Consider the following 24296-nt stretch of genomic DNA (forward strand, 5'->3'; position numbering starts at 1 on the left):
ACTTCTTGAATAGGTGATCTTTAACTCCTTGCAATCCTAGTTTTTTTCCCCAGTGCTCACCTGTAATCCGTGTTGGCCACAACTCCCACCCAGATGTCTCCTAAATAGTTCTCTGAACCCATCTCTGTCCTGATCTATGGACATTCATTCCAATGCTTTAGCATCTCAAGGTCATCCAATGACTCAGTGACATCTCAGACAGTCAGACAGACCAGGTCAACTATGAACTATTTATGCCAAACCTTACATGGTTCATGTTATCCTTGCTATCCCATCAAAATAACCACAGGCTTTTTTTTTTTAATTTTTGAGGTGGAGTCTCACTCTGTCACCCTGACTAGAGTGTAGTGGCGCGATCTCGGCTCCGCTCACTGCAACCCCCGTCTCCTGGGTTCGAACAATTCTCATTCCTCAGACTCCCAAGTAGCTGAGATTACAGGCATGCACCATCACACCTGGCCAATTTTTCTATTTTTAGCAGAGATGGGGTTTTGCCATATTGGCCAGGCTGGTCTTGAACTCCTGGCCTCAAGTGATCTGCCTGCCTCCACCTCACAAAGCCTTGGGATTACAGGAATGAGCCACCGTGCCTGGCCTGCAGGCTCCTTTATTTTACAAAAGGCGTTACCATTTAAACACTGAAGACAGCACGAATCTAGGATGTTTGCAAGTTCAGAATAAAATGGAAATGAAAATTCATTATGTGGCAGTCTCAGTACTGAGCACAAAGGCTTTTAACCACAAGCAAATTACTGTGCTAGCCAGACCCTGTGAGAGAAGTCCAGGCCAGCCTGCTAAAACTGAGCAGAAGAATTTGGAGACAGTCCAGAGGAGAGCCACAGAAACAACTGAAGCATGACAAGAATAATTGCAGTTCTGATATAGAGAGGTCATCTATATCAGGCTTTTATGGAGTACCATGTGGAATGTTACCACACAAAGCATGGGGAACAGCTGTTGTGAGTCTTAACAAGAGATAGGACAGCAGAAATGAGAAGAGGTGGAAGATCAAGAATTTAGGTTTGATATGGGGAAAGATGGAACAGTCAAAGGGATTCACACTGATTTTTGACTGAGCAGAAGGCAGAGTCTCCTCCAACGGGCAACGCAAGTGCCCCCACTGATCTACACCCCGAGAAGAGCCATCAAACTGTATTAAACTTGGAAAAAGCTATTTAACTTCAAGTGTGCTGCAAGAAAACTTCATAATAGTTCCCAAAATGTGCTAAAAAGCAAAGTCCAAAAGACCATAAAGTCTGTAGAGCAGTTCTAAGAGTGCAGTCAGCTATAAAAACCTGGCAATTTAATTTCTTAGAAAAATGTAGCTGGAGTTCAAACTGTAGTAACAAAGGCAAGTAAATTAAGTTGTGGGCAGGTGTAATTAAGTTAATAGGAATGGCAGGGATGAATATAAATCAGAACAGGACTAACAGTTTGAAACATTTGATATTCAAATGCTCAGAACTGATGAGCTGAGCCACTGTGCTAACAACTGTGCAAACCAAAGGTTTCACAAATTGCACAAGAACCTGACCTTGATCCCATTGTGTTGCTGGCATAAGATTAGAAGGGCCTGTTGGTTCAATTGTTGCTTTGGACAGAGGAGGACAAACTTGCCACAGTGAAGAAATCATTTTTAAAAACCACCACTGTCCTTTAGTACACTAATTTCTCAAATAATTAGGTGTATATTAGAAATAATGATATATAAGTGCAGTATACTCCAGTTTCAACAGAATGGTGTCACTTCTGTAAAATGTTGATTTTCGGATTGTCATACTTTCTAAATACAAAAATTTGTCACAGCTTCCACATTTACAAGGTATTAAACATTCCATACAATATTTGTAGAAATATGAAAAACCAATTTTTGTAGTTGCCTTTTGAAATGTATACAAAATATCCCATGTGGGCAACATGGTAAAACCTCATCTCTACAAAAAAAAAAAAAAAAAATACAAAAAGTTAGCCGGGCATGGTGGTGCACGCCTGTGTTCCAGCTACCTGGGAAGCTGAGGTGAGATCGCCTGTGCCCAGGAGGTCGAAGCTGCAGTGAGCTGTGATTGCACCACTGCACTCCAGCCTGGGTGACAGAGTGAGACTTTGTCTCAAACAAACAAAAAGAAACATATACAAACTATATTAGAAAGTTGGGTTAATATCCTACAAACAAAGTATTATGTAATTTGCACAGGATTATGTGTGTAAAAAGTTTTAAATTCAGTATAGCTTTTATTTCTGCAGAACTAAAAATAGTGTATAAAAATAAAAGTGGGATGAGCATATCTTTTTAATTTGCTATGCAGTAAAAAGTATCTCAGTCAACATATAGGAAATCAGTGCCATTTCTGTATCATTTGACACTGAAGGGGTATTGTTTTTTGTTTTGTTTTGTTTTTCTTTTGAAGAAAGAATTTTATGTCTTTTATTCTATTCTTCTGATTTGGGGTTTAAATTACCCCCAACAAGTTTGCATAATATTCTGATTACTACTGCTTAGGTGATATATTTCATATGAGAACTATCTTTACACAATGGGAGAAACTATGGTAACCACTTCATTCATCAGAGAAATTGTGTTTTGTTCAGTCGTATTTTGTTTGCTAAATGAAATTGGTTATTTAGACTCATGGTATGCTTTTTCTCAAATGAAGATTTAAAAGTCATTTCCAATGTCCTTCTAACTTCTGGCCAATTCCCAGTAGGCTATAGAATAAATGGTTTTCATATAATAGTCTCTAGTGTCTCCACTGTTGATTGGTTTACAGAAACGGTGGTGATGGTGTTGATGGTGGGGTGTGTGCATGTGTGTGTGTGTGTGTGTGTGAGTATGAAAAATGACAACTGGCACAAAACAAGCCTAAAAATCAGAAGTACATTTTAATTCCTAGTTAAAAACATTAACTTTTTATTCATAAAGTACATATTTAATAATAGAAAAAAGAAAAGGGAATAATTAGCACTTAAAATGAACAATTTTTCTTAGCTATTTTAGTAACTTAAATATTTAAGGTATTAAAAGATTGAAACTGTGGGCCGGGCTCATGCCTGTAATCCCAGCACTTTGGGAGGCTGAGGTGGGCGGATCACTTGAGGTCAGGAGTTTGAGACCAGCCTGGCCAACATAGTGAAACCCCATCTCTACTAAAAAATACAAAAATTAGCTGGGCATGGTGGTGGGTGCCTGTAGTCCCAGCTACTTGGGAGGCTGAGGCAGGAGAATTGCTTGAACCCAGGAGGGGAAGGTTGCAGTGAGCCCAGATCACGCCACTGCACTCCAGCCTGGGCAACAGAGCAAGACTCTGTCTCAAAAAAAAGATTGAAACTGTGGGGAAATGCAGCAGAAGTCATATGAGACTGACTGGAATCAGAGTTTAAGGTCCAGGGGAAAGACATTTGGTGTCCACCAACATTTCCCACCTCTCCTCCGAAATAGTCTCTGTTTTGTGAGACTGAGTGGTGCAAGTTAGGATGTAGCCATAACTTTCTAATATAAATCTCAAAATATGGAGAATGACCCATTAACATTTGGCAAGTGTACAGTCTGTTATTTAAGAGTTTTCCTTGCATAGACACACAGACACACACACATCCATCCACCCAACCTTACCTGGAAGATTTCCACATAAAGGAGTATCGGTGTTCACAACAGTGTAGGACTGGCATAAAGACAGACATAAAGACCAATGGAATAGAATAGAGGCCCGGAAATAAACCCTCACATATATGGTCAAATGTTTTTCTGACAAGGGTGCCAAGACAATTCACACTCTTGTGAAAGGGGAAAGAACAGTCTTTTCAGCAAGTGGTGCTGGGAACACTAGAATGAAGAATACAAAAGAATGAAGTTGGACCCTGCTATGGTCTGAATGTTGTGTCCCCCCCATTAATTCATACATTGAAACCTAATCCCCAAGATGATGGTATTAAGAAGTGGGGCTTTTGGGAGATAATTAGATCATAAGGACATTGCCTTTATAAATGGGATTAATGCCCTTATAAAAGAGGCCCTCAAGGAGTTTGTTTCACCTGTGAGGATACAGGGAGAAAGTACTATCTATGAGGAATACACCCTCGCCAAACACCAAATCTGCTGCTGCCTTGATCTTGGACTTCCCAGCCTCCAGAACTATGAGCAATAAATTCTGTCATTTAGAAATTGTCCAGTCTCGGCTGGGTGCAGTGGCTTATGCCTGTAATCCCAGCATTTTGGAGGCTGAAGCTGGTGGACTGCTTAAGCTCAGGAGTTTGAGACCAGCCTAGGCAACATAGTGTAACTCCAACTCTATCAAAAATAAAATAAAAAAATAGTTGGGCATGGTGGTGCATGCCTGTAGTCCCAGCTACTCAGGAGGCTGAGGTCAGAGGACCACTTGAGCCCAGGAGGTGGAGGTTGCGGTGCATGATCACACCACTGCACTCCAGCCTGGGTGACAAGAGTGAGACTCTGTCTCAAAAAAAAAAAAAAAAAAAAAGGAATTACCCATTCTATCTCAGATATAAGGATGGATCAACATACACAAATCTATAAATGCAATACACCACATTAACAGACTAAAAGACACAAACCATTTGATCATTTCAATAGATGTAAAAAAAAAAGCATTTGACACAATTCAGCATCCTTTCATTTAAAAAACTGAGCAAATTAGGTATAGAAGGAATATACCTCAACACAAGAAAGACCAGATGTGACAAACCCACAGCCAACATTATACTCAATGGTGAAAAGTTGAAAGCTTTTTCTGTAAGATCAGGAACAAGACAAGGATGCTGTATTAATTTGTTCTCTCACTGCTATAAAGATACTACCAAAAGAGGCTTAATTGACTCACAGTTCTGCATGACTGGAGAGGCCTCAGGAAACTTACAATCATAGCAGAAGACAAAGGGGAAGCAAAGCTTGTCTTACATGGCAGCAGGCAAGAGAGAGAGCAAGAAGAGGGAAGCACCAGACACTTACCAAAGAACCGTATCTTGTGAGAACTCACTATCACGAGAACAGCATGGGGGAAACCGCCCCCATGATCCAATCACCTCCCTCCAAGTCCGTCCCTTGACATGTGGGGATTACAATTCGAATTACAATTTGATATGAGATTTGGGTGGGGACACAGCCAAACCCTATCAGATGCCCACACCTGTCACTTCTATTCAATGTAGTACTGTAAGTTTTAGCCAGAGCAATTAGGCAAGATAAAGAAAGAAAAGGCATACAAATCCGAAAAGAAAATGTTAAATTGTCCCTGTTTACAGATGACATGATCTTATATATTTAAAAAAAACTCTAAAGACTCCACCAAAAAAAAACAGGACTAATAAAGTCAGTAAAGTTGCAGGATATAAAATTAACATACAAAAATCATTGTTTTTCTATACACTAACAACAAACTATCCAAAAAGGAAATAAAAAATATTTTACAATAGCTAGAAAGAAAAAAAAATACTTAGAAATAAATTCAACTAGAGGTGAAAGATCTGTCCACTGCAAACTATAAAACATTGATGAAAAAAATTGAAGACATAAATAAATGAAAATATATCCCACGTTCATAGATTGGAAGAATTAATATTGTTAAAGTGTCCATACTACAGATACAATGAAATCTGTATCAAAATCCTAATGACTGTTTTCACAGAAATAGAATAAACAATCCTAAAGTTCCACAAAAGACTTCAAATAGCCAAAGCAATCTTGAGCAAAAAGAACAAAGCTGGGGTGTTGACACTACCTGACTTCAAAATATGCCACACCGCTACAGTAATCAAAACAGCACGATAAGGCTGGACACAGTGACCCACGCCTATAATCACAACACTTTGGGAGGCTGAGGCAGAAGGATTGCTTGAGCCCAGAAATTCAAGACCAACCTGGGCAACACAGGCAGAACCTGTCTCTGCAAAAAAATTTTTAAATGCTGGATATGGTGGTGTGTGCCTGTGGCCCTAGGTACTCAGGAGACTGAGGTGGGAGGATTGCTTGGGCCTGGGAGGTCGAGGCTGCAAAGAGTTCTGATTGTACCACTGCACTCTAGCCTGAGCAACACAGTGAGATCCTGCCTCAAAAAAGGCTGCAAGAAAACAGCATGATAGCCAGGTGCAGAGGCACAGTCCTATAGTCCCAGCTACTAGGGAGGCTAAGGCAGGAGGATTGCTGGAGCCCAGGAGTTCAATGCCAGCCTGGGCAACATAGTGAGACCCTATCTCTAAAAATACAAATAAGTAAAACAGTATGGTACTGGCATAAAAACAGACACAGACCAATGGAACAGAATAGAGAGCCCAGAAATAAATTCATACATTTATCGTCAATTGATTTTTTGTTTGTTTTGAGACAGGGTCTCCCTTTGTCACCCAGGCTGAAGTGCAGTGATGCTATCATAGCTTACTGCAGCCTTGAGCTGTTGGGCTCAAAGGATCCTCCTGCCTCACCTTCCTGAGTAGCTAAGATTACAGGTGTGCCCCATCATGCCCAGCTAATTAAAAGTTTTTTGTTTTTTTTTTGCAGAGGCAGGGGCTTGCTATGTTGCCCAGGTCGGTTTCAAACTCCTGACCTCAAGCAATCCACACATCTCAGCCTGGCAATGTGCTTGGATTACAGGTATGAGCCAATATGCCCAGCCAGTAGTCAACTGATTTTTGACAAAAGTGCCAAGAACACACAATCAGCAAAGAACACTCTCGTCACTCAATGGTGTTGGGACAACTGGATATCCATATACAGAGGAATAAAACTAATATTTCACGCTACATTAAAAAATAAACTACAAATGAATTAAAGACTTAAATATAAGACCTAAAACTGTAAAACTACTGAAGAAACCATAGAAGAAAACCTCCATGACATTCATCTGGGCAATGGTTTTTTTGTATACAAAACCAAAAGCACAGGCAACAAAAACATATATTGACAAATGGGATTACATCAAGCTAAAAATCTCTTGCGTGGCCAAGGACACAATCAACAGAGTGAAGAGACAACCTGTCTGCAAATCATACATCTGATAAGGAGTTAATAAAAAAAAAAAAAAGAAACTCAAACAACTCAGCAATGAGAAAACAAAGAACTCAATTTAAAAACTGGCAAAGGATCTGAGTAGACATTTCTCCAAAGAAGACATAAAAATATCCAACAGGTATATGAAAAAGTGCCCCAAGTCAAAAATCACAGTGAGATATCACCTCACACCTGTTAGAATGACTGTTATCAAAAAGACAAAAGATAACACGTGTTGGAGAGGATGTGGAGAAAAGGAAACCCTTGCACATTGTTGGTGGGAATGTAAATTAGTACAGCCCTTGTGAAAAACAGTATGGAGGTTCCTAAAAAAAATTAAAAATTAAAAAACTACTATAGGCTCCATTAATCCCAGTACTAAGTACATATCCAAAATAAAGGAAATCAGTATGTCAAACAGATACCTGCACCCTGATGCTTATCACAGTATTATTCACACTAGCCAAGTTGAAATGAACCTGAGTGTTCATCAACAGATGAATGGATAAAGAAAATGCATATGTTCACAATGGAGTGTTATTCAGCCTTGAAAAAGGAAGAAATCCTGTCACTAGCAACAACATGAATAAATGTGGAAGACATTATATTAAGTGAAATAAGCCAGGAACAGAAACACAAATATACCACTTAATTTCACTTATATGTGGGGTCTAAAAAAGTTGAACTCGTAGAAGTAAAAAATATGTTGGTTACCAGGGACTTGGGGGAGGGGTTGGGGAAACAAACAAACTACCTATTTTGAAATTTTTTTATAGCAGTCTGAGCAGACTAAGACAGACCCTTACCCAATACCATGTATAAAAATTAACTCAAAACAAAGACCTAAATGTTAAGATCCAAAACTATAAAACTCTAAGACGGAAACAGGTGAAAAGCTTCACAACATTGGATTTGGCAATAATTTGTTGGATAAGACATCAAAAGCATAGGCCACAAAAGAAAAGGTGAAGTGGATCAGGCCTGTAATCCCAGTACTTTGGGAAGCAGAAGTGGGAGGATTGCTTGAGGCTGGGGGGTTGAGGTTACAGTGAGCTATGATTGCACCACTGCACTTCAGTCTGGGTAACAGAGTGAGACCCTGTCTCTTAAAGATAGACTGGATATCATAAAATTTTTTAAATTTGTGCATCAAAAGACACTATTAAGAGAGTAAAAAGGCAACCCACAGGAGAAAATATTTGCAAGTATTATATCTAATAAAAGATTAATATCCAGAATACTGTCATTCACCACTTAATGATGGGGATACATTCTGAGAAATGCCTCATTTGGTGGTTTTGCCATTGTGAGAACAACATAGAGTGTATTCTGTGTGATAAAATACACATAACATTAAATTTACCATCTTGATCATTTTTAAGTGTACAGTTCAGTGGTATTAAACACATTCATAATATTGTGCAACCATCACCACCATCTATCTCCATATTTTTTTATTTGTCCTTTTGTAACTGGCTTACTTAGCATAATGTCCTCAAGAATCATCTATGTTGTAGCCTTTGTCAGAACTCCAGAATTACATCACAGTACTTGCCTAGTAAAGGAGTTGCTGCTGCTGACCCCAGAACCAGCTACATCTGCTGAGGTTAGGCAACTTTTGCAGCCAAAACAAACCCCAGAATATACTGCCTTTGCTGCTACCCATGCCAGCAAAACTGGACACCAGCGACACGAGTCACCCAACAGAGCCCTTTGTTGGTGTATATAATTAGTGGAACTTTAGTAGTGTATAAAATTAGTCACATACCTAATTCCAGTAGCAAGCGAGGCTGGGATTTTTTTTCCCCCTTCAAATTCTACCTTGGAAAGGTAGATTCATGATGTGGGGGATTATAAAAATGTGGATGGTGTTCAAAATATTTTGGACAGTCATAAGTGACAGATAGATATTCATTATGTAGTGCCTGTCTCTTCGCATTCACTTTCTACATCCCTCCAAAGTCACCAAAATTCTGGCTAATTTGTGTCATAAATAGCTCAGGCATCCATTCACTTTCTCTATCCTCCCTGGCATTTCTTTAGTGTAAGTCACTCCATGGGGATGGGAAATAAAAGGAGATAAGGGAAGGAGAAGAGAGATGCCTTGAAATTTGTGGGTTCTCTATAAATACTGTCAAATTAAAATTTAATTGTAGGTAGTGCCAAAGGCAGAAAGAAATCTAAATTTTCTCCAAGGTAACAATATATTGTTCTTTTTAACTGAAACAAAACTCCCTGGATCTCTCTCTCTCTCTCTCTCTTTCGTTTTTTTTTTTTCCTTCAGACAAGGAAGGCTCTGTTGCCCAGGCTGGAGTGCAGTGGCACCATCACAGCTTGACCTCCCTGGCTCAAGGTATCCTCCCACCTCAGTCTCTCAAGTAGCTGAGGCTACATATACACACCACTACACCTGGCTAGTTTTATTTTATTTTGTTTTGTTTTATTCTGTTCTATTCTATTCTATTTATTCTATTCTATTCTATTCATGTTATTTTATTTTTATGGAGACAGGGCCACCATGCCTGGCTACTTTAATTTTTTTTTTTTTTTTTTTTTGGTAGAGACAAGGTCTCACTCTGTTGCTCAGGCTGGTCTCCAGCTCCTGGGCTCAAGTGATCCTACCATCTTGGCCACTCAAAGTGCTGGGATTACAGGTGTGAGATCTTGATTTTTACTTATGAACACATCCAAGCACTCTGTATGTGTTGGGTGGTGTACACTCTCAGGACAGGGAAGTTAGAGTTTCTATTGTTGCCATGGCTTCTTTACTCTTTCTGTGATCTTGAGCAGTCCCACAACTCTTAGAACTTAATTCATTACAGAAGTGTTAGAGAATTTCTGTGAGATAATCAGGCATAAATTTTTAAAGCACTAATATTGCTGAGATGTCCAAATGACTACATAAATTATGATCCACCTACACGCTAAACTGCTATGTAGCCATTAAAAAGAATGACGCTGCTCTAAATATACTACTATGAAACAGTTTCCAAGATATCCTGAGTGAAGAAAAGACAGTATAGAACAATGTATATAGTATGCCACCATTTTTGTATGTGTGCATGTCTTCACATCTGTGTGCTTTTAAGGGATATAGGCATATTTAAGCTTGTAAATTCACAGACCATCTTTGTAAAGGTACACAAAGAACTGGCAATAGTGGTTGCCTTCAGAGAAGAGAACTTGAAGAAAACCTCCCTACTGGAGGCAGGGATGGTGGAAGGGGTGGGGGATGGAGAGGGTGGAGATTGAGCTTTTGAATTTTGTTCCATGTGCATATATTGTAAATTCAAAAAAAGAAAGATATAGTTTATTTTTTAAGAACCTGGAATTAAGTCCTATCTATGAAAGCTGAAGAGATCAAAGTGAGAGGTAATTTAATTTGAAGCCCAGGTACAGCAGAAGTTCGGGGCTTCTGTGTTACTCATGCTTATCCACACCTTTATTTTTTCTTTTTCTAAAGCATCTGGGTCTTTAGTTCAAATATTTGCAGATCCATGGTTTACTGGGTAGAATTTTTGTTATGGCATACATCAACATATTCCAAGTTTCTCTGCTTGGATGGAATAGATGCATTAAATTCTGTGAAATGATTAAGCTGTAAAAAGTAGAAGGACTTTGAATAGGCATTATTTTTCAGGATCTTAGAAATAGTTATGCCTGATACTTTTATAATGTCTGTAGTATAGTTTTGCAGTCCACAGAATGCACTCACATACATTATCAGCTGATCCTTCGCAAAGAAGCCTCATGTGATTCTTTCTATTCTCAGCTTTGTCCATGAACTAAAATTAGAACTAGGCTGACATTACATTTCACTTGGTTACAGCTGACTGGGGATTTTAATCATTTGGAGCCACATTGAAAAAAAAATTTCCCCCTGCAATCTACTCTTAACTGATAGTCACTAACTTTGGTTATGTGTGGTAAGTATTTGACAATGGTAAGTATTTTTCAAAAACACTTTTCCTTTATTCTTCACATGTAAATAGATTGTTGCTGATACCTATACTGTGTCTGTATTGGTTAGAATGTCCAAACAAACTGGAATAGAATTTAAAAGTTTTTTTGCGGGCTGTTCATGGTCACTCATATAATTGTGCTCCTCTGGAAGATAGATTTCCCCAGAGGTAAGAAACAATTCTTCTGTAATTCTTTTCTATGCTTACCTCACTTGTCACACTATGTGCTTTTTTTCTATTATGGTAATAATCAGAGTAGAGAGCACAATCCCGTGCTGGAGGAAGAAATACATCATTATTGACTTGTGTTTCCCTAGGGGAAGTTGGTCGTTATAGGAAAACTGATGGATGAGCAACATTTAGTGGCAAATGAGGAAATGAATTAGCAAATGGATGCATTGTTTTACATGTCTTCTAAAATACATGTATACATGTAGATACTTGGGATTTTAAAAATATTTTTATTCGGTTATTTAGCAAAAACTTCAAACTTTCTTAAATCAGAGACAATAAATTGTAAATTGGTTGCAATACGCTCAGGAAGTTGGATTACCAGTGTATGTATCCCAAGGTTTCTTCACAGCAAAGAGATCTCGCATTCTGTTCCTGAGTGAACTCGGCATGCCTTGCTTACAGATTCTCTCAACAATTTCCTGCCTATGTCAATTATTTATCAATTTTGAAATTTTAAACTTTTTTCTGTAATATAGTTCTCCTCTTTCTTTGTCTGTCTCACACACATATATACTGCATAATATTAGTTTAAAAAAATCAATAATTTAGAAGAGGTTAATAATGAAAAGCAATATTATCTATCCGATTCTTCTCTATCACCAGTCCTGCTCCCTAGAAGTAATCATTTTAACCATTTTGGAATTTAGTTTTCGGTGGTTATCTCCATATTTCTCTTTTTTTTTCTTTTTCAAAGACAATTGCATGCTATTTTTAATCAACTTTAAACATTATCTGTGGAGCTTCATTATGAGAGGTGGGGATTAAGTTCCCTTACACTGCCATAGAGTTATATCCCTATTCTCTTGATTATCTTAATAACTTTAAGCAAATACTTTAATCTTTATTTCTTGTTCCATAAGGTACAGACAGTATCTGTTGATTCCCCACTTTGAAGATGTGGATATCGGTGTTCTTATCATTTACTTCTTTTCCTCATTTCCTTCTTCCACATTCTGTTAAAAGTACTGTCACTTTTATATTTTCAAGATATATGGCATTTATATTCTGTTCTGTAACCCTCAATAAGTCTTCCTTACTTTTTTATAGATTGATTTATTTCAAAAGTTTAAGACCAATACATAGGCTTTACTATGTAATTTCTGTTTTCTGCAGAGCCAACATTTCTTTCTCAGTATCAATGTCATATTCATTGTACTAAAGAAGAATGTTAAAATAGATTCTCCTTTCCTGCACTTCAATAAATGATAAAAAATCATGCCACATTTTGTTGGCTTTATATATGGACTGTGGCTTTCTTGTACAGTGTCTTCCTCAACACAATTTCTGACTTCCTTTCTTTCTGCTAATTGGGAGAAGAAATTTCATCTTTTCACCATATCTCCAATGTCACACAGTTTTTCCCCCTTAATTCTAGCTATTTTTATAATTCAATGGATGAATACTGCCATTCCTCTTTTTTTTTTTTTGAGACAGAATTTCATTCTTGTTGCCTGGTCTGTAGTGCAGTGGTGTGATCTCAGCTCACTGCAACCTCTGCCTCCCGGGTTCAGATGATTCTCCTGCCTCAGCCTCCCAAGTAGCTGGGATTACAGGCATGCGCCACCACGCCTGGCTAATTTTATATATTTTTTAGTAGCGATGGGGTTTCACCATGTTGGTCAGGCTGGTCTTGAACTCCTGCCCTCAAGCGATCCACCAGCCTCAGCCTCCCAAACTGCTGGGATTACAGGCGTGAGCCACCGTATCCAGCTATTGCTTTTAAAACATTGTTTTACTTTAATTTTTTTACTATCTTGTAAAACATTGCTGGGAACAGTCTTGTTCATGTTTCCTGGTGGAGACACACCCTTCCTCTAGGTACATACCTTTGAATGGAATTGCTGGATCATAAGCTGTGCTTATCTTCAATACTAGTACATAAGTATTTCAAAATAGTTAATACTAATTTATAATTTCACCAATATACCAGGAGTTCATGAGGATTTCTGTAACTCAAATTCTCACCATCACTTGTATAGTCAGCCTTTTGAATTTTAGTCATTCTGACAGATGTTCGTTGGTATCTTATGTTTTTATTAAGGTGGAGCACAACTTCATATGTTTTTGGTCATTTGGATTTTTTTTTTCTCCACAGGGCAACTTCTACCATTTGGATTTTATTTTTTGAAAATTTCCTGTTCAATTGTATTTTTGTTGCCTTTTTCAGGTGATTTTAAGGAGTTTGTTATATATTCTAGATGTAATCCATTGGTGGTTATATATATTGCCAATATCTTCCCCCGCTAATGTACATGGTATTCCTTTTATTTTCTAAGTGATGTCTTTCAATAGGTTCTTAATTGTAATGTAGTCCACTTTATCAATCTGTGTTAGGCTGTTCTTGCATTGCTATAAAGAAATACCTGGCCAGGCACAGAGGCTCATGTTTGTGATCCTAGCACTTCTGGAGGCCAGTGCAGAAGGATCACTTGAGCCCAGGAGTTCAAGACCAGCCTGGAGAATGTGGAGACATCCTGTCACTACAAAAAAAAAAAAAAAAAAAAAAGCTGGCACACTGGTTCTTGCCTGTAGTCCCAGCTATTCTGAAGGCTGAGGCAGAGGGGACCCAGGAGATCAAGGCTACTATAAGCCATGATTGTTCCACTACACTCCAGCCTTGGTGGCAGAGTAAGCCTGTCTCAAAAAAAACAAAAAACAAACAAAAAACTACAAAACAAACAAACAAATACCTGAAACTGGGTAAATTACAAAGAAAAGAGGTTTAATTGGCTCACAGTTCTGCAGGCTTTACAGGAAGCATGGTGCTGGCATCTGCTGCTCAGGGAGCTTTCAATCGTGGCGGAAGGCAAAGGGGGAAGCCTGCATCCCACAAGGCCAGAACAGTAGCAAAAGAGGGAGCAGTGGGAGGTGCCACACACTTAAAGAACCAGATCTCCCAAGAGCTCACTGTTTCAAGGACAGCACCATACCATGAGGGATCCTCCTCCATGATCCAGTCACCTCCTACCTAGCCCCACCTCCAACACTGGGGATTACAGTTCAACATGAGATTTGGTGGGAACAGATATTCAAACTATATTGTGATATAGCATATCTTTTCCTTTATGGATATGCTTTGTATTCTGCTTTAAAAAGTGTTCTCTACTTTAAGGACATCAAGATAAGTCCTATATTGTCACCTAAATGCTTTATTTTTTCTACTTTCACTTTTAGATTTACAATTCACATGGAATTAATTTTGGTAATATATAGATATTCAACTGTCCCAATATAATTTCTCTTAAAAAATTATTTCCATGGCCAGGTGTGGTGGCTCACACCTGTAATGCCAGCACTTTGGGAGGCCAAGGCAGGCAGATCATTTGAGCCCAGGAGTTCAAGATCAGCCTGGGCAACATGGTAAAACCCCATCTCTACAGAAAAATACATAAATTAGCCAGGTGTGGTGGTGTGCGCCTGTAGTTCCAGCTACTTGGGAGGCTGAGGTGGGAGGATGGCTTGAACCCAGGAGGTGGAGGTTGCAATGAGCCAAGATCATGCCACTGCTCTCCAGCCTGGGCAACAGAATCAGACCCTGTCTAAAAAAAAAAAAAAAATCCACAATGTTCTGCAGTGCCTATGTGTATATGAGTCTGTTTCTGGGGTTCCTTATTCAGGTACACTGGTATGTTTGTCTATTGCACCAATAACATTATCTAGTACTATAGCTTTAAAAGAGATCTTGATGAATGTAGAATAAATCCTCCCACTCTAGTTTTCTTTGGCAAGAGTGTCTGGGCTATTTTGTATCCTTACAATTGTCATTAAAAATTAGAAACTGATTGTAAGGTTGCTCCTCTCCTTCTCCAAATGAATTTTGTATTGAGATTGATTATAGTTCAATGTGGGGATAATTAACGTTTTTACAGATTGAGTCTTTCTTTTTTTTTTTTAATTTTTTTTTATTATTATACTTTAGGTTTTAGGGTACATGTGCACAATGTGCAGGTTTGTTACATATTAACTCATCATTTAGCATTAGGTATATCTCCTAATGCCGTCTTTCCCCCCTCCCCCAACCCCACAACAGTCCCCGGAGTGTGATGTTCCCCTTCCTGTGTCCATGAGTTCTCATTGTTCAATTCCCACCTATGAGTGAGAACATGCGATGTTTGGTTTTTTGTCCTTGCGATAGTTTACTGAGAATGATGGTTTCCAGTTTTATCCATGTCCCTACAAAGGACATGAACTCATCGTTTTTTATGGCTGCGTAGTATTCCATAGTGTATATGTGCCACATTTTCTTAATCCAGTCTATCGTTGTTGGACATTTGGGTTGGTTCCAAGTCTTTTCTATTGTGAATAGTGCTGCAACAAACATACGTGTGCATGTGTCTTTATAGCAGCATGATTTATAGTCCTTTGGGTATATACCCAGTAATGGGATGGCTGGGTCAAATGGTATTTCTAGTTCTAGATCCCTGAGGAATCGCCACACTGACTTCCACAATGGTTGAACTAGTTTACAGTCCCACCAACAGTGTAAAAGTGTTCCTATTTCTCCACATCCTCTCCAGCACCTGTTGTTTCCTGACTTTTTAATGATGGCCATTCTAACTGGTGTGAGATGGTATCTCATTGTGGTTTTGATTTGCATTTCTCTGATGGCCAGTGATGACGAGCATTTTTTCATGTGTTTTTTGGCTGCATAAATGTCTTCTTTTGAGAAGTGCCTGTTCATGTCCTTTGCCCATTTTTTGATGGGGTTGTTTGTTTTTTTCTTGTAAATTTGTTTGAGTTCATTGTAGATTCTGGATATTAGCCCTTTGTCAGATGAGTAGGTTGCAAAAATTTTCTCCCATTCTGTAGGTTGCCTGTTCACTCTGATGGTAGTTTCTTTTGCTGTGCAGAAGCTCTTTAGTTTAATTAGATCCCATCTGTCAATTTTGGCTTTTGTTGCCATTGCTTTTGGTGTTTTAGACATGAAGTCCTTGCCCACGCCTATGTCCTGAATGGTATTGCCTAGGTTTTCTTCTAGGGTTTTTATGGTTTTAGGTCTAACATGTAAGTCTTTAATCCATCTTGAATTAATTTTTGTATAAGGTGTAAGGAAGGGATCCAGTTTCAGCTTTCTACATATGGCTAGCCAGTTTTCCCAGCACCATTTATTAAATAGGGAATCCTTTCCCCATTTCTTGTTTTTGTCAGGTTTGTCAAAGATCAGATTGAGTCTTTCGATCAATGAATATGATGTAGATCTCTTCATTTATTTAGGGCTTCTTTAATTTCACTCTAATTTTTAGTTCTCTGTATAGAAGTTTTACACATTCTGTTTATTGTTAAGAATTTGATTTTTATTCTGTTGAAAATAGTATATTTTTAAGAATTTAATATCTATTTCCTGCTGGAATATAGACACATAATTGATTTTTCAAGTTTTGGCCTCCCGAAGTGCTAGGATTACAGGCATGAGCCACCATGCCTGGCCTTTTTCGTATTTTTTTAGTAGAGACGGGGTTTCACCATGTTGTCCAGGCTGGTCTTGAACGCCTGACCTCAAGTGATCTGCCCGCCTCGGCCTCCCAAAGTGCTGGAATTACATGCATGAGCCACTGCACCTGGCCAGTATTTTCTTTTTCCTATATTGCCAGATATGGTTTGCCAGTATATGGTTTAGGACTTTTCTCCATTAATATATTTGTTAGTGAGATTAGTCTGTATTTTTCTTTCTAGAATTACCATTCTTAGGGTTTGGTATCAAGCATATGCTCATCTCATAATCTGAATTGGGGAGTATTTCTTTTCTATTCTCAGGAAGAGTTCATGCTATGATTAGTGTTATTTTTACCCCTCAAATGCTTGGTAGAATTTGCCATTGAAGTCATCTCTGGGACCAGCATTTTGTTTGTGGAGAGATTTTAGATTATTATTATTGTATTCTATTGTGTCATTTTAAAATTGTATACATGTATGTGTTTATCTATAATATTCCCTTTCTTCTGTTTTCTTTGTGTTTGTTTTGCTTTATCTAGCTTCTTGAGATGGATGTAAATTTTTTAGCCTCATTTCGTCTGAAATGTATACTTAAGGCTAGAAATTTCCCTCTACTACATTACCTATATTCCATACATTTTGATTTGTGGTATTTTTGTTAATTCAGTTCAAAATGCCTTCTAATTTCATGATGATAGCTTCTTTGACTACAGGTTATTTAGAAGTGTGTTTCACGGATGGATACAGTAGCTCACGCCTGTAATCTCAGCACTTTGGGAGGCTGAGGTGGGAGGATCCTTTGAGCCCAGGAGTTTGAGACCAGCCCGGGCAACATAGCAAGACCCCTGTCTTTACAAAAAAAAAAAAAAAAACAGCCAGGCATGGTTGCACACATCTGTAGTCCCAGCTACTTGGAAGGCTGAGGCAGGAGGATTACTTAAGTCCTGGAGTTTGAGGCTGCAGTGAGTCGAGATTGCGCCTCTGCACTCCAGCCTATGGGACAGAACAAGACCATGACTCAAAAAAAAAAAAAAAAAAAAAAAGAAGAAGGAAAGAAAAAAAAAAAGCGTGTTTCTTTAGCTGAAATAATATAGGCTTTTTTTCCAGGTATCTTTTCATTATTGATTTCTAGCAAGTTTATATTTTGATTAGAATAAAAACTTCATGCTACTTTAATCCCTTGAAATTGACTGAGACTTGCTCTATGACCCCAATATGAGATTTTTTTTCTGTGACTCTTCCGTGTGGTTTTTAAAGCATTATGTATGCTGTCATTGTAGGATATAGTTCTTTATCATTTAAGCAAGTTTATTCATTGTGCGGTTCAAATTTTCAGTATTCTTCCTAAGTTTTAAACTGCTTGTGCAACCAATTGCTAAAAGAATTGTTAAAATATCCCACTTCAGTTCTGGATTCCTTGATTTTTCCCTTTAGTTCTGTCAATTTTCCTTTGTATATTTGGAAGCCATGTTATTAGAGGCATATAGGTTAAAGTTGTTTTATATTTCTTGTGGATTAAATCTTTTATTATGATATGATTGATCTTTTATATCTGTAAAGTATTTGTGCCTAAAGTCCATTTTGTCTGCTATTAATATATTGATACTAGCCTTCTTTTGCTTAGTGTTTGCATAGTACATCTTTCTCAGTTCTCAAAAAATTTAATTGATTAGCCAGATGTGGTGGCACATGCCTATACTTCCAGCTACCTGAGAGGCTGAGGCAGGAGGATCACTTGAGCCCAGAGGTCAAGGCTGCAGTGAGTCATATCCCGCCACTATATTCAAGCCTGAGTGATAGAGTGAGACCCTGTCTCAAAAGAGCAAAGAAGGAAAGAAGAAAGTGATGGAGGGAGGGAAGGAGGAAGGAAGAAAGGGAAGAAATAAAGATATAAAAAAGGAAGAAAAAATTAATTGAAATATAATTCATATATAAATTCTCTCTTTTAGTGTACAGCTCAGTAGTTTTATTCAAGAGTTGTACAATCATCATCACTAATTCTAGAACATTTTCATCACTCAAAAAACCATACAGTTAGCAGTCACTCCCTATTTCCCCCTCTACAAATCCCCTGGGTACCACGAAGCTACTTTTTGAATCTACAGATTTGCCTATTCTGGACATTTCATATAAATGCGATCATATATGTGGTCTTTTGTGTCTGACTTCTTTCACTTAGCATAATTTTATTCAAAGTTGATTTATACTGTGGCATGTATCTATACTTCATTCATTTTTATGGCCAAATAACATTCCATTGTATGGATATACCACATCTTGTTTATCCATTCATCAGTAGATGGCCATTTGTGTTGTTGCCACTTTTTAGCTATTATGAATACTGTTTCTATCAACATTCATGTACAGGATTTTGTGAGAACATGTGTTTTCATTTCTGTTGGGTATATACTTAGGAGTGGATCTTTCCCTGTTCTTGTACTGTCCACTTTTCTCTATCTTTATTTTTTAGGTGTGCCTCTCATAAACAACACTCAGGATTTTGTCTTTTCTTTAACTGGACAACCTTTGTATATTAACTTGGAACACTTAATCATCAGGGAAGTACAAATTATGACCACCCTGGGATATGGCTTTATGCAGTAATGGATGTTATCAATGGGGACACTTATACAGTGGTAGTAAGAGTATAAATGGGCACAATCAATTTGGAAAACAATTTGGCTCTGTCTTATAAATTGGAACATTTACATACACTATGATACAGTAATTCTAATTCTAGATATGTACCCAGTAGAAATAATTCCACTGGAACACCAAGAAGATAAAAACATTAATATTAGAAACATTATTGCTTATAATAGCAAAGCTCTGGGACCCAAATATTCACATTCATTAGAATGGATAAACTATGGGATAGTTATATATTTTGGAGATCATGGCATATGAATATATAAGATACTTTTCCTTTTTTTGAGCTATAAATTTCCCATGATATGGGTAGACTATAGTTTACTGATGAAATATTAGGTTGTTTACAATATTTTGCTGTTATGAAAAACACTGCAAATAACTTCAAAAATATTTGAGGGATAAATTACTAGAAGTGTGGATGAGCATTAGTGAGTTTAATAAATATTACCAAGTTTCTCTCCATACAGAATATAATAATACCACCATTGATGAGGGAAAGTGTCTGTTTCCCTATGTGGTTGCAAATTTTATTGCTTTCTTTTCCAACTATATTACTTTCTATTTACTTTACTTCCTTTATGGTTTTCCTAAATGTTGAATAGAAGTGATTGTGAATGTCTTTGTATTCCTGAATTTGAAAGGAAATAATTCAAATAATTGTGAATCAAATTCTTTTATTATTGCTAATTTGGTAAAAAATCAATACGATTATTTTAAGGCCATAGGATATTCCATAAAATGTACCTACCATAATTTACATAACCGTTCTCCTATTATTGAGTATTTTCCTTGCATTTCTGAGATTCAGGTCAAAATCCTTAATACCGCATCGTCCATTTGCAATTTATTTTACACAAAAGGAAACAATCCCAATATATTATCACTTAACTGAATTTCTACTTGTGCCTATGGTGTCCTGATTAGATTGATATCTCAAGATTCCAGTCTTTTTAAAAATCTCCATTATTTAACCATTTTCCTATAATTGGACATGAAGACTAGTTGCAGTTTTTCATTATTGTGAATTACATAGTAACAAAGGAATCATATATTAGATATGAGACTCCCAAGAAAATTGTCCATCTTCCTTAAAGCTTAATTTTCTCATCTATACATTAGTCAATAAAAGTACCTATATTATAGTATTTTATGAGAATTTTTAAATATGATATGGCATGTAAAGCATATAAAATAGTTTTTGGAGCATGGAATGTGTTCTATAAATATTAGCTATTATGATCACTATGGTACTCAATGAACAGTCTGAAACATTGCTTTTTTTCTCTGGTACATTTAGGTCCTTTCTGAAATGGTATCTATGATTCAGCTATTCAAAACCTAATGAAGTTGGTGACTCTATGACAATGTGGAGAAATCATGACAGAAAATGTGGTTTGTACTGGGGCTGTCAATGCTGTAAAGGAAGTTTGGGAAAAAAGAATAAAGAAACTCAATGAAGACCTGAAGCGAGAGAAGGAATTTCAACACAAGTATGCTAAAACATATTTATTATTTTGAATTAGTGAAAATTCATATTATCATCACCATAAAAAAGAGCATTCTAAATGCCTTGTTATTGAATTTGATACAGAATTTTATTTACTGAAAACTCAAAATATACTTAAAGAAAACAGCTGACTCAATTAAATTTGTCTATGCGATAGGAGTCACAAAAAAATACAAATGTGAAAATAGTAGCTATCTTATACCCTCACAGAACTCTGTTTAACATTCATCAAAGTTTGATTAGTATCATATAGTCTAATTTTCAGGATTGTATGTTCAGCATTATATGCCCTAGGACCTAAAACAACATTTGGCAGTAGAAGGTACGGTAGATTCTCATTTATTTGAATAGCCATGTGTTCTAGCCAGAGCTGCTGGATCACTTGATTCCTTGATCTGGGCTATATTTATTTGACTCTCATTTCCCCTACCTCCATTTTATCTTACCTACTTTCCTGATTGGATGTCTCCAGAAAGTATTCTACTTATCCTGCAGAAATAGTCCCTTTCCTCATAGATTCCTATAGTTCCATACAATTCTCATTCATTGTCTCTATCATTATTATTATTATTATTATTATTATTATTTTTGAAATGGAGACTCACTCTGTCGCCCAGGCTGGAGTGCAATGGCATGATCTCAGCTCACTGCAACCTCCGCCTCCCAGATTCAAGTGATTCTCCCTGCCTCAGCCTCCCAAGTAGCTAGAATTACAGGCGCATGCCACCACACTCAGCTAATTTTTGTATTCTTAGTAGAGGCAGGGTTTCGCCATGTTGGCCAGGCTGGTCTTGAACTCCTGACCTCAGGTGATCCACCCACCTTGGCTTCCCAAAGTGCTGGGATTACAGGCATGAGCCACCATGCCAGGCCATTGCCTCTTTCTAAACATTAAATTAGCAAATGTTATTTGCCAATGTCAGTTAGCAAATAACAGAAAATTCAACTAAAGATGGTTTAAGCGATAGGGAAGTGAGGCTGTTCTGAAGACAGTCAATGCAAAGCCTCAACATCTTTTAAAAGTCAGCTTTTTTTTTTTTTTATCGCCTTCCACTGTTAATCCCTGTGTCAGTCTGATCCTCGGATTAGCTTCCTTCAATGTTATAAGATGACTGATGCACTTCCAGGCATCACAGCCAATCATCATTATGTTTTCAGAAAAGTGGAAGCTATTTTTTTCTATTTCTTCTTTAAGAGTAAGGAAATCTTTCACAGAGGGTCCCCAACAAACCTCTCCTTCACTTCTCATTGGCCAGAATTGGATCATTTGTACACATCTAACCCAGTTACCTTCTAGGGGAATGAGACTGATTGGTTTAGACAAATTAAGATACATCCCTGGTGTATTAGTCCGTTTTCATGCTGCTGATAAAGACATACCTGAGACTGGGTAATTTATAAAGGAAAGAGGCTTAATTGACTCACAGTTCCACATGGCTGGGGAGGCCTCACATTCATGGTGGAAGATGAAGGAAGAGCAAAGGGACATCTTACATGGCAGCTGGCAAAGAGAGAATGAGAACGAAGTGAAAGTGGAAACCTCTTATAAAACCATTGTCTTGGTGATTAACATTTGGCTCCTCACTACTTATGCAAATTTCTGCAGCCAGCTTGAATTTCTCCTCAGAAAATGGGTTTTTCATTTCTATCACATCCTCAGGCTGCAAATTTTCTGAATTTTAATGCTGTTTCCCTTTTAAAACTGAATGCTTTTAACAGCACCCAAGTCACCTCTTGAATGCTTTGCTGCTTAGAAATGTCTTCCTTCAGATACCCTAAATCATCTTCTTCAAGTTCAAAGTTCCACAGATCTCTAGGGCAGGGGCAAAATGCTGCCATTCTCTTTGCTAAAACATAGCGAGAGTGAACTTTACTCCAGTTCCCAACAACTTCCTCATCTCCATCTGTGATCACCTCAGCCTGGATTTCATTGTCCATATCATTATCAGCATTTTGGTCAAAGCCATCGAACAAGTCTCTAGGAAGTTCCAAACTTTCTCACATTTTCTTTTCTTCTTCTGAGCCATCCAGCTGTTCCAACCTCTGCCTGTTACCCAGTTCCAAAGTCACTTCCACATTTTTGGGTATCTTTACAGCAGTGCCACACTCTATCGGTACCAATTTACTATTTTAGTCCATTTTCACACTGCTGATAAAGACATACCTGAGACTGGGTAATTTATAAAGAAAAGAGGTTTAATTGACTCACAGTTCCACATGGCTAGGGAGGCCTCACAATCATGGTGGAATACAAAGGAAGAGCAAAGGGACATCTTACATGGCAGTGAGCAAAGAGAGAATGGGAACCAAATGAAAGGGGAATCCTTAGCCAGACATGGTGGCTCACACCTGTAATCCCAGCACTTTGGGAGGCTGAGGTGGCTGGATCACCTGAGGTCAGGAGTTTGAGATGAGCCCGACCAACATGGTGAAACTCCATCTCTACTAAATACAAAAAATTAGTTGGGAGTGGTGGTGCGTGCCTGTAATCCCAGCTACTTGGGAGCCTGAGGCAGGAGAATTGCTTGAACCTGGGAGGCAGAGGTTGCAGTGAGCCAAGGTTGCACCATTGCACTCCAGCCTGGACAACAAGAGTGAAACTCCATCTCAAAAAAAAAAAAAAAGAAAGGGGAAACCTCTTATAAAACCATCAGATCTTGAGATCTTGGGAGAGAGAATGAGAACAGTATAAGGGAAACTGCCCCGGTGATTCAATTATCTCCCACTGGGACCCTCCCACAACACGTGGGAATTATGGAAGCCACAATTCAAGATGAGATTTGGGTGGGGACATAACCAAACCATATCACCTGGATTACTTGGTAAACACTTGGACTTGGAAGCAATTGGTGTTCTTCCAGTAAACAAGGGTGGGGGGCAAGAAGCTACTGATAAGCAATGATTTGTGTTGCTAAATATCTGTAAAAACAAAAGATTTTGACAGGGAGGAATAATTTTTCCCACTTAGTTTTTAGTAAATGTGCAGACATAGCAAGATTCGTGTTCAAAGTGGATTCTGCCAGGATAGAGAGGGAAGCCCAAGGTCAAGCCTGGTCAAGCAGAGGATGTGGAGCCTGACTAAAGTTTTGATAAAAGGGATCTTTGTCATTAATTAAGAATCACTTAATTTCAGAAATTTCAGAAGTTCTCTATATAGGAATAATGAGTGTGCAGTCTTGCCCTTACTTACTGCTTGTTCTTTTTTGGCATCATCTATTTTATGGTTAGGGAGGAGGATTCTCTGTTAGCAAAATGTAATTTCCAAAAGTTAAGTTAGACCAAAATCAGCTTCTACTTTTAGAAACATTACATGGAATTTGTGTAATGTAGTTTTTCAAAGCACCTTTCCCTTAATCTTAAAACAATTGCATTGTAAAATCATAGTACAGTATTATAAAGCTTGGATTGTGGTTAAAATTAAGTATAAACTACTTTAAAAGTAAATTATATAGAGATCAAAGTTTAGGTTTAAAACCTGTAATATGACTAAATAAATAATTTTCCAGGTATG

At 37.8% G+C, this 24296-nt stretch overlaps 2 protein-coding genes across 8 annotated transcripts in view; both read left to right on the plus strand.

Moving 5' to 3' along the window:
- DBT (dihydrolipoamide branched chain transacylase E2) overlaps positions 1–10910 on the plus strand; it is an 89635-nt gene extending 78725 nt beyond the window's left edge. Inside the window, exon 16 of one of the 5 annotated variants that reach the window (XM_030824994.1) lies at positions 10827–10910. The gene's annotated coding sequence lies outside the window, so the exon portion shown is untranslated. Of the gene's footprint in view, positions 1–6508; positions 6548–9281; positions 9303–10826 lie in introns of those variants that run through there. The other 4 variants (XM_030824995.1, XM_030824998.1, XM_030824996.1 and 1 more) reach the window with 4 other exon arrangements.
- The window catches only part of LRRC39 (leucine rich repeat containing 39), a 30407-nt gene continuing 16937 nt past the window's right edge, over positions 10827–24296 (plus strand). For 2 of the 3 annotated variants that reach the window (XM_030825003.1, XM_030825004.1), the window contains exon 1: positions 20580–20768. In XM_030825003.1, the coding sequence (XP_030680863.1) occupies positions 20656–20768 (113 nt within the window). In that variant the 5' untranslated portion in view covers positions 20580–20655. Of the gene's footprint in view, positions 10924–20575; positions 20769–24296 lie in introns of those variants that run through there. The other variant, XM_003260112.4, reaches the window with a different exon arrangement.

The sequence above is a fragment of the Nomascus leucogenys genome, chromosome 12 (assembly GCF_006542625.1).
Source record: "Nomascus leucogenys isolate Asia chromosome 12, Asia_NLE_v1, whole genome shotgun sequence".
Taxonomy (NCBI): Eukaryota; Metazoa; Chordata; class Mammalia; order Primates; family Hylobatidae; genus Nomascus; species Nomascus leucogenys.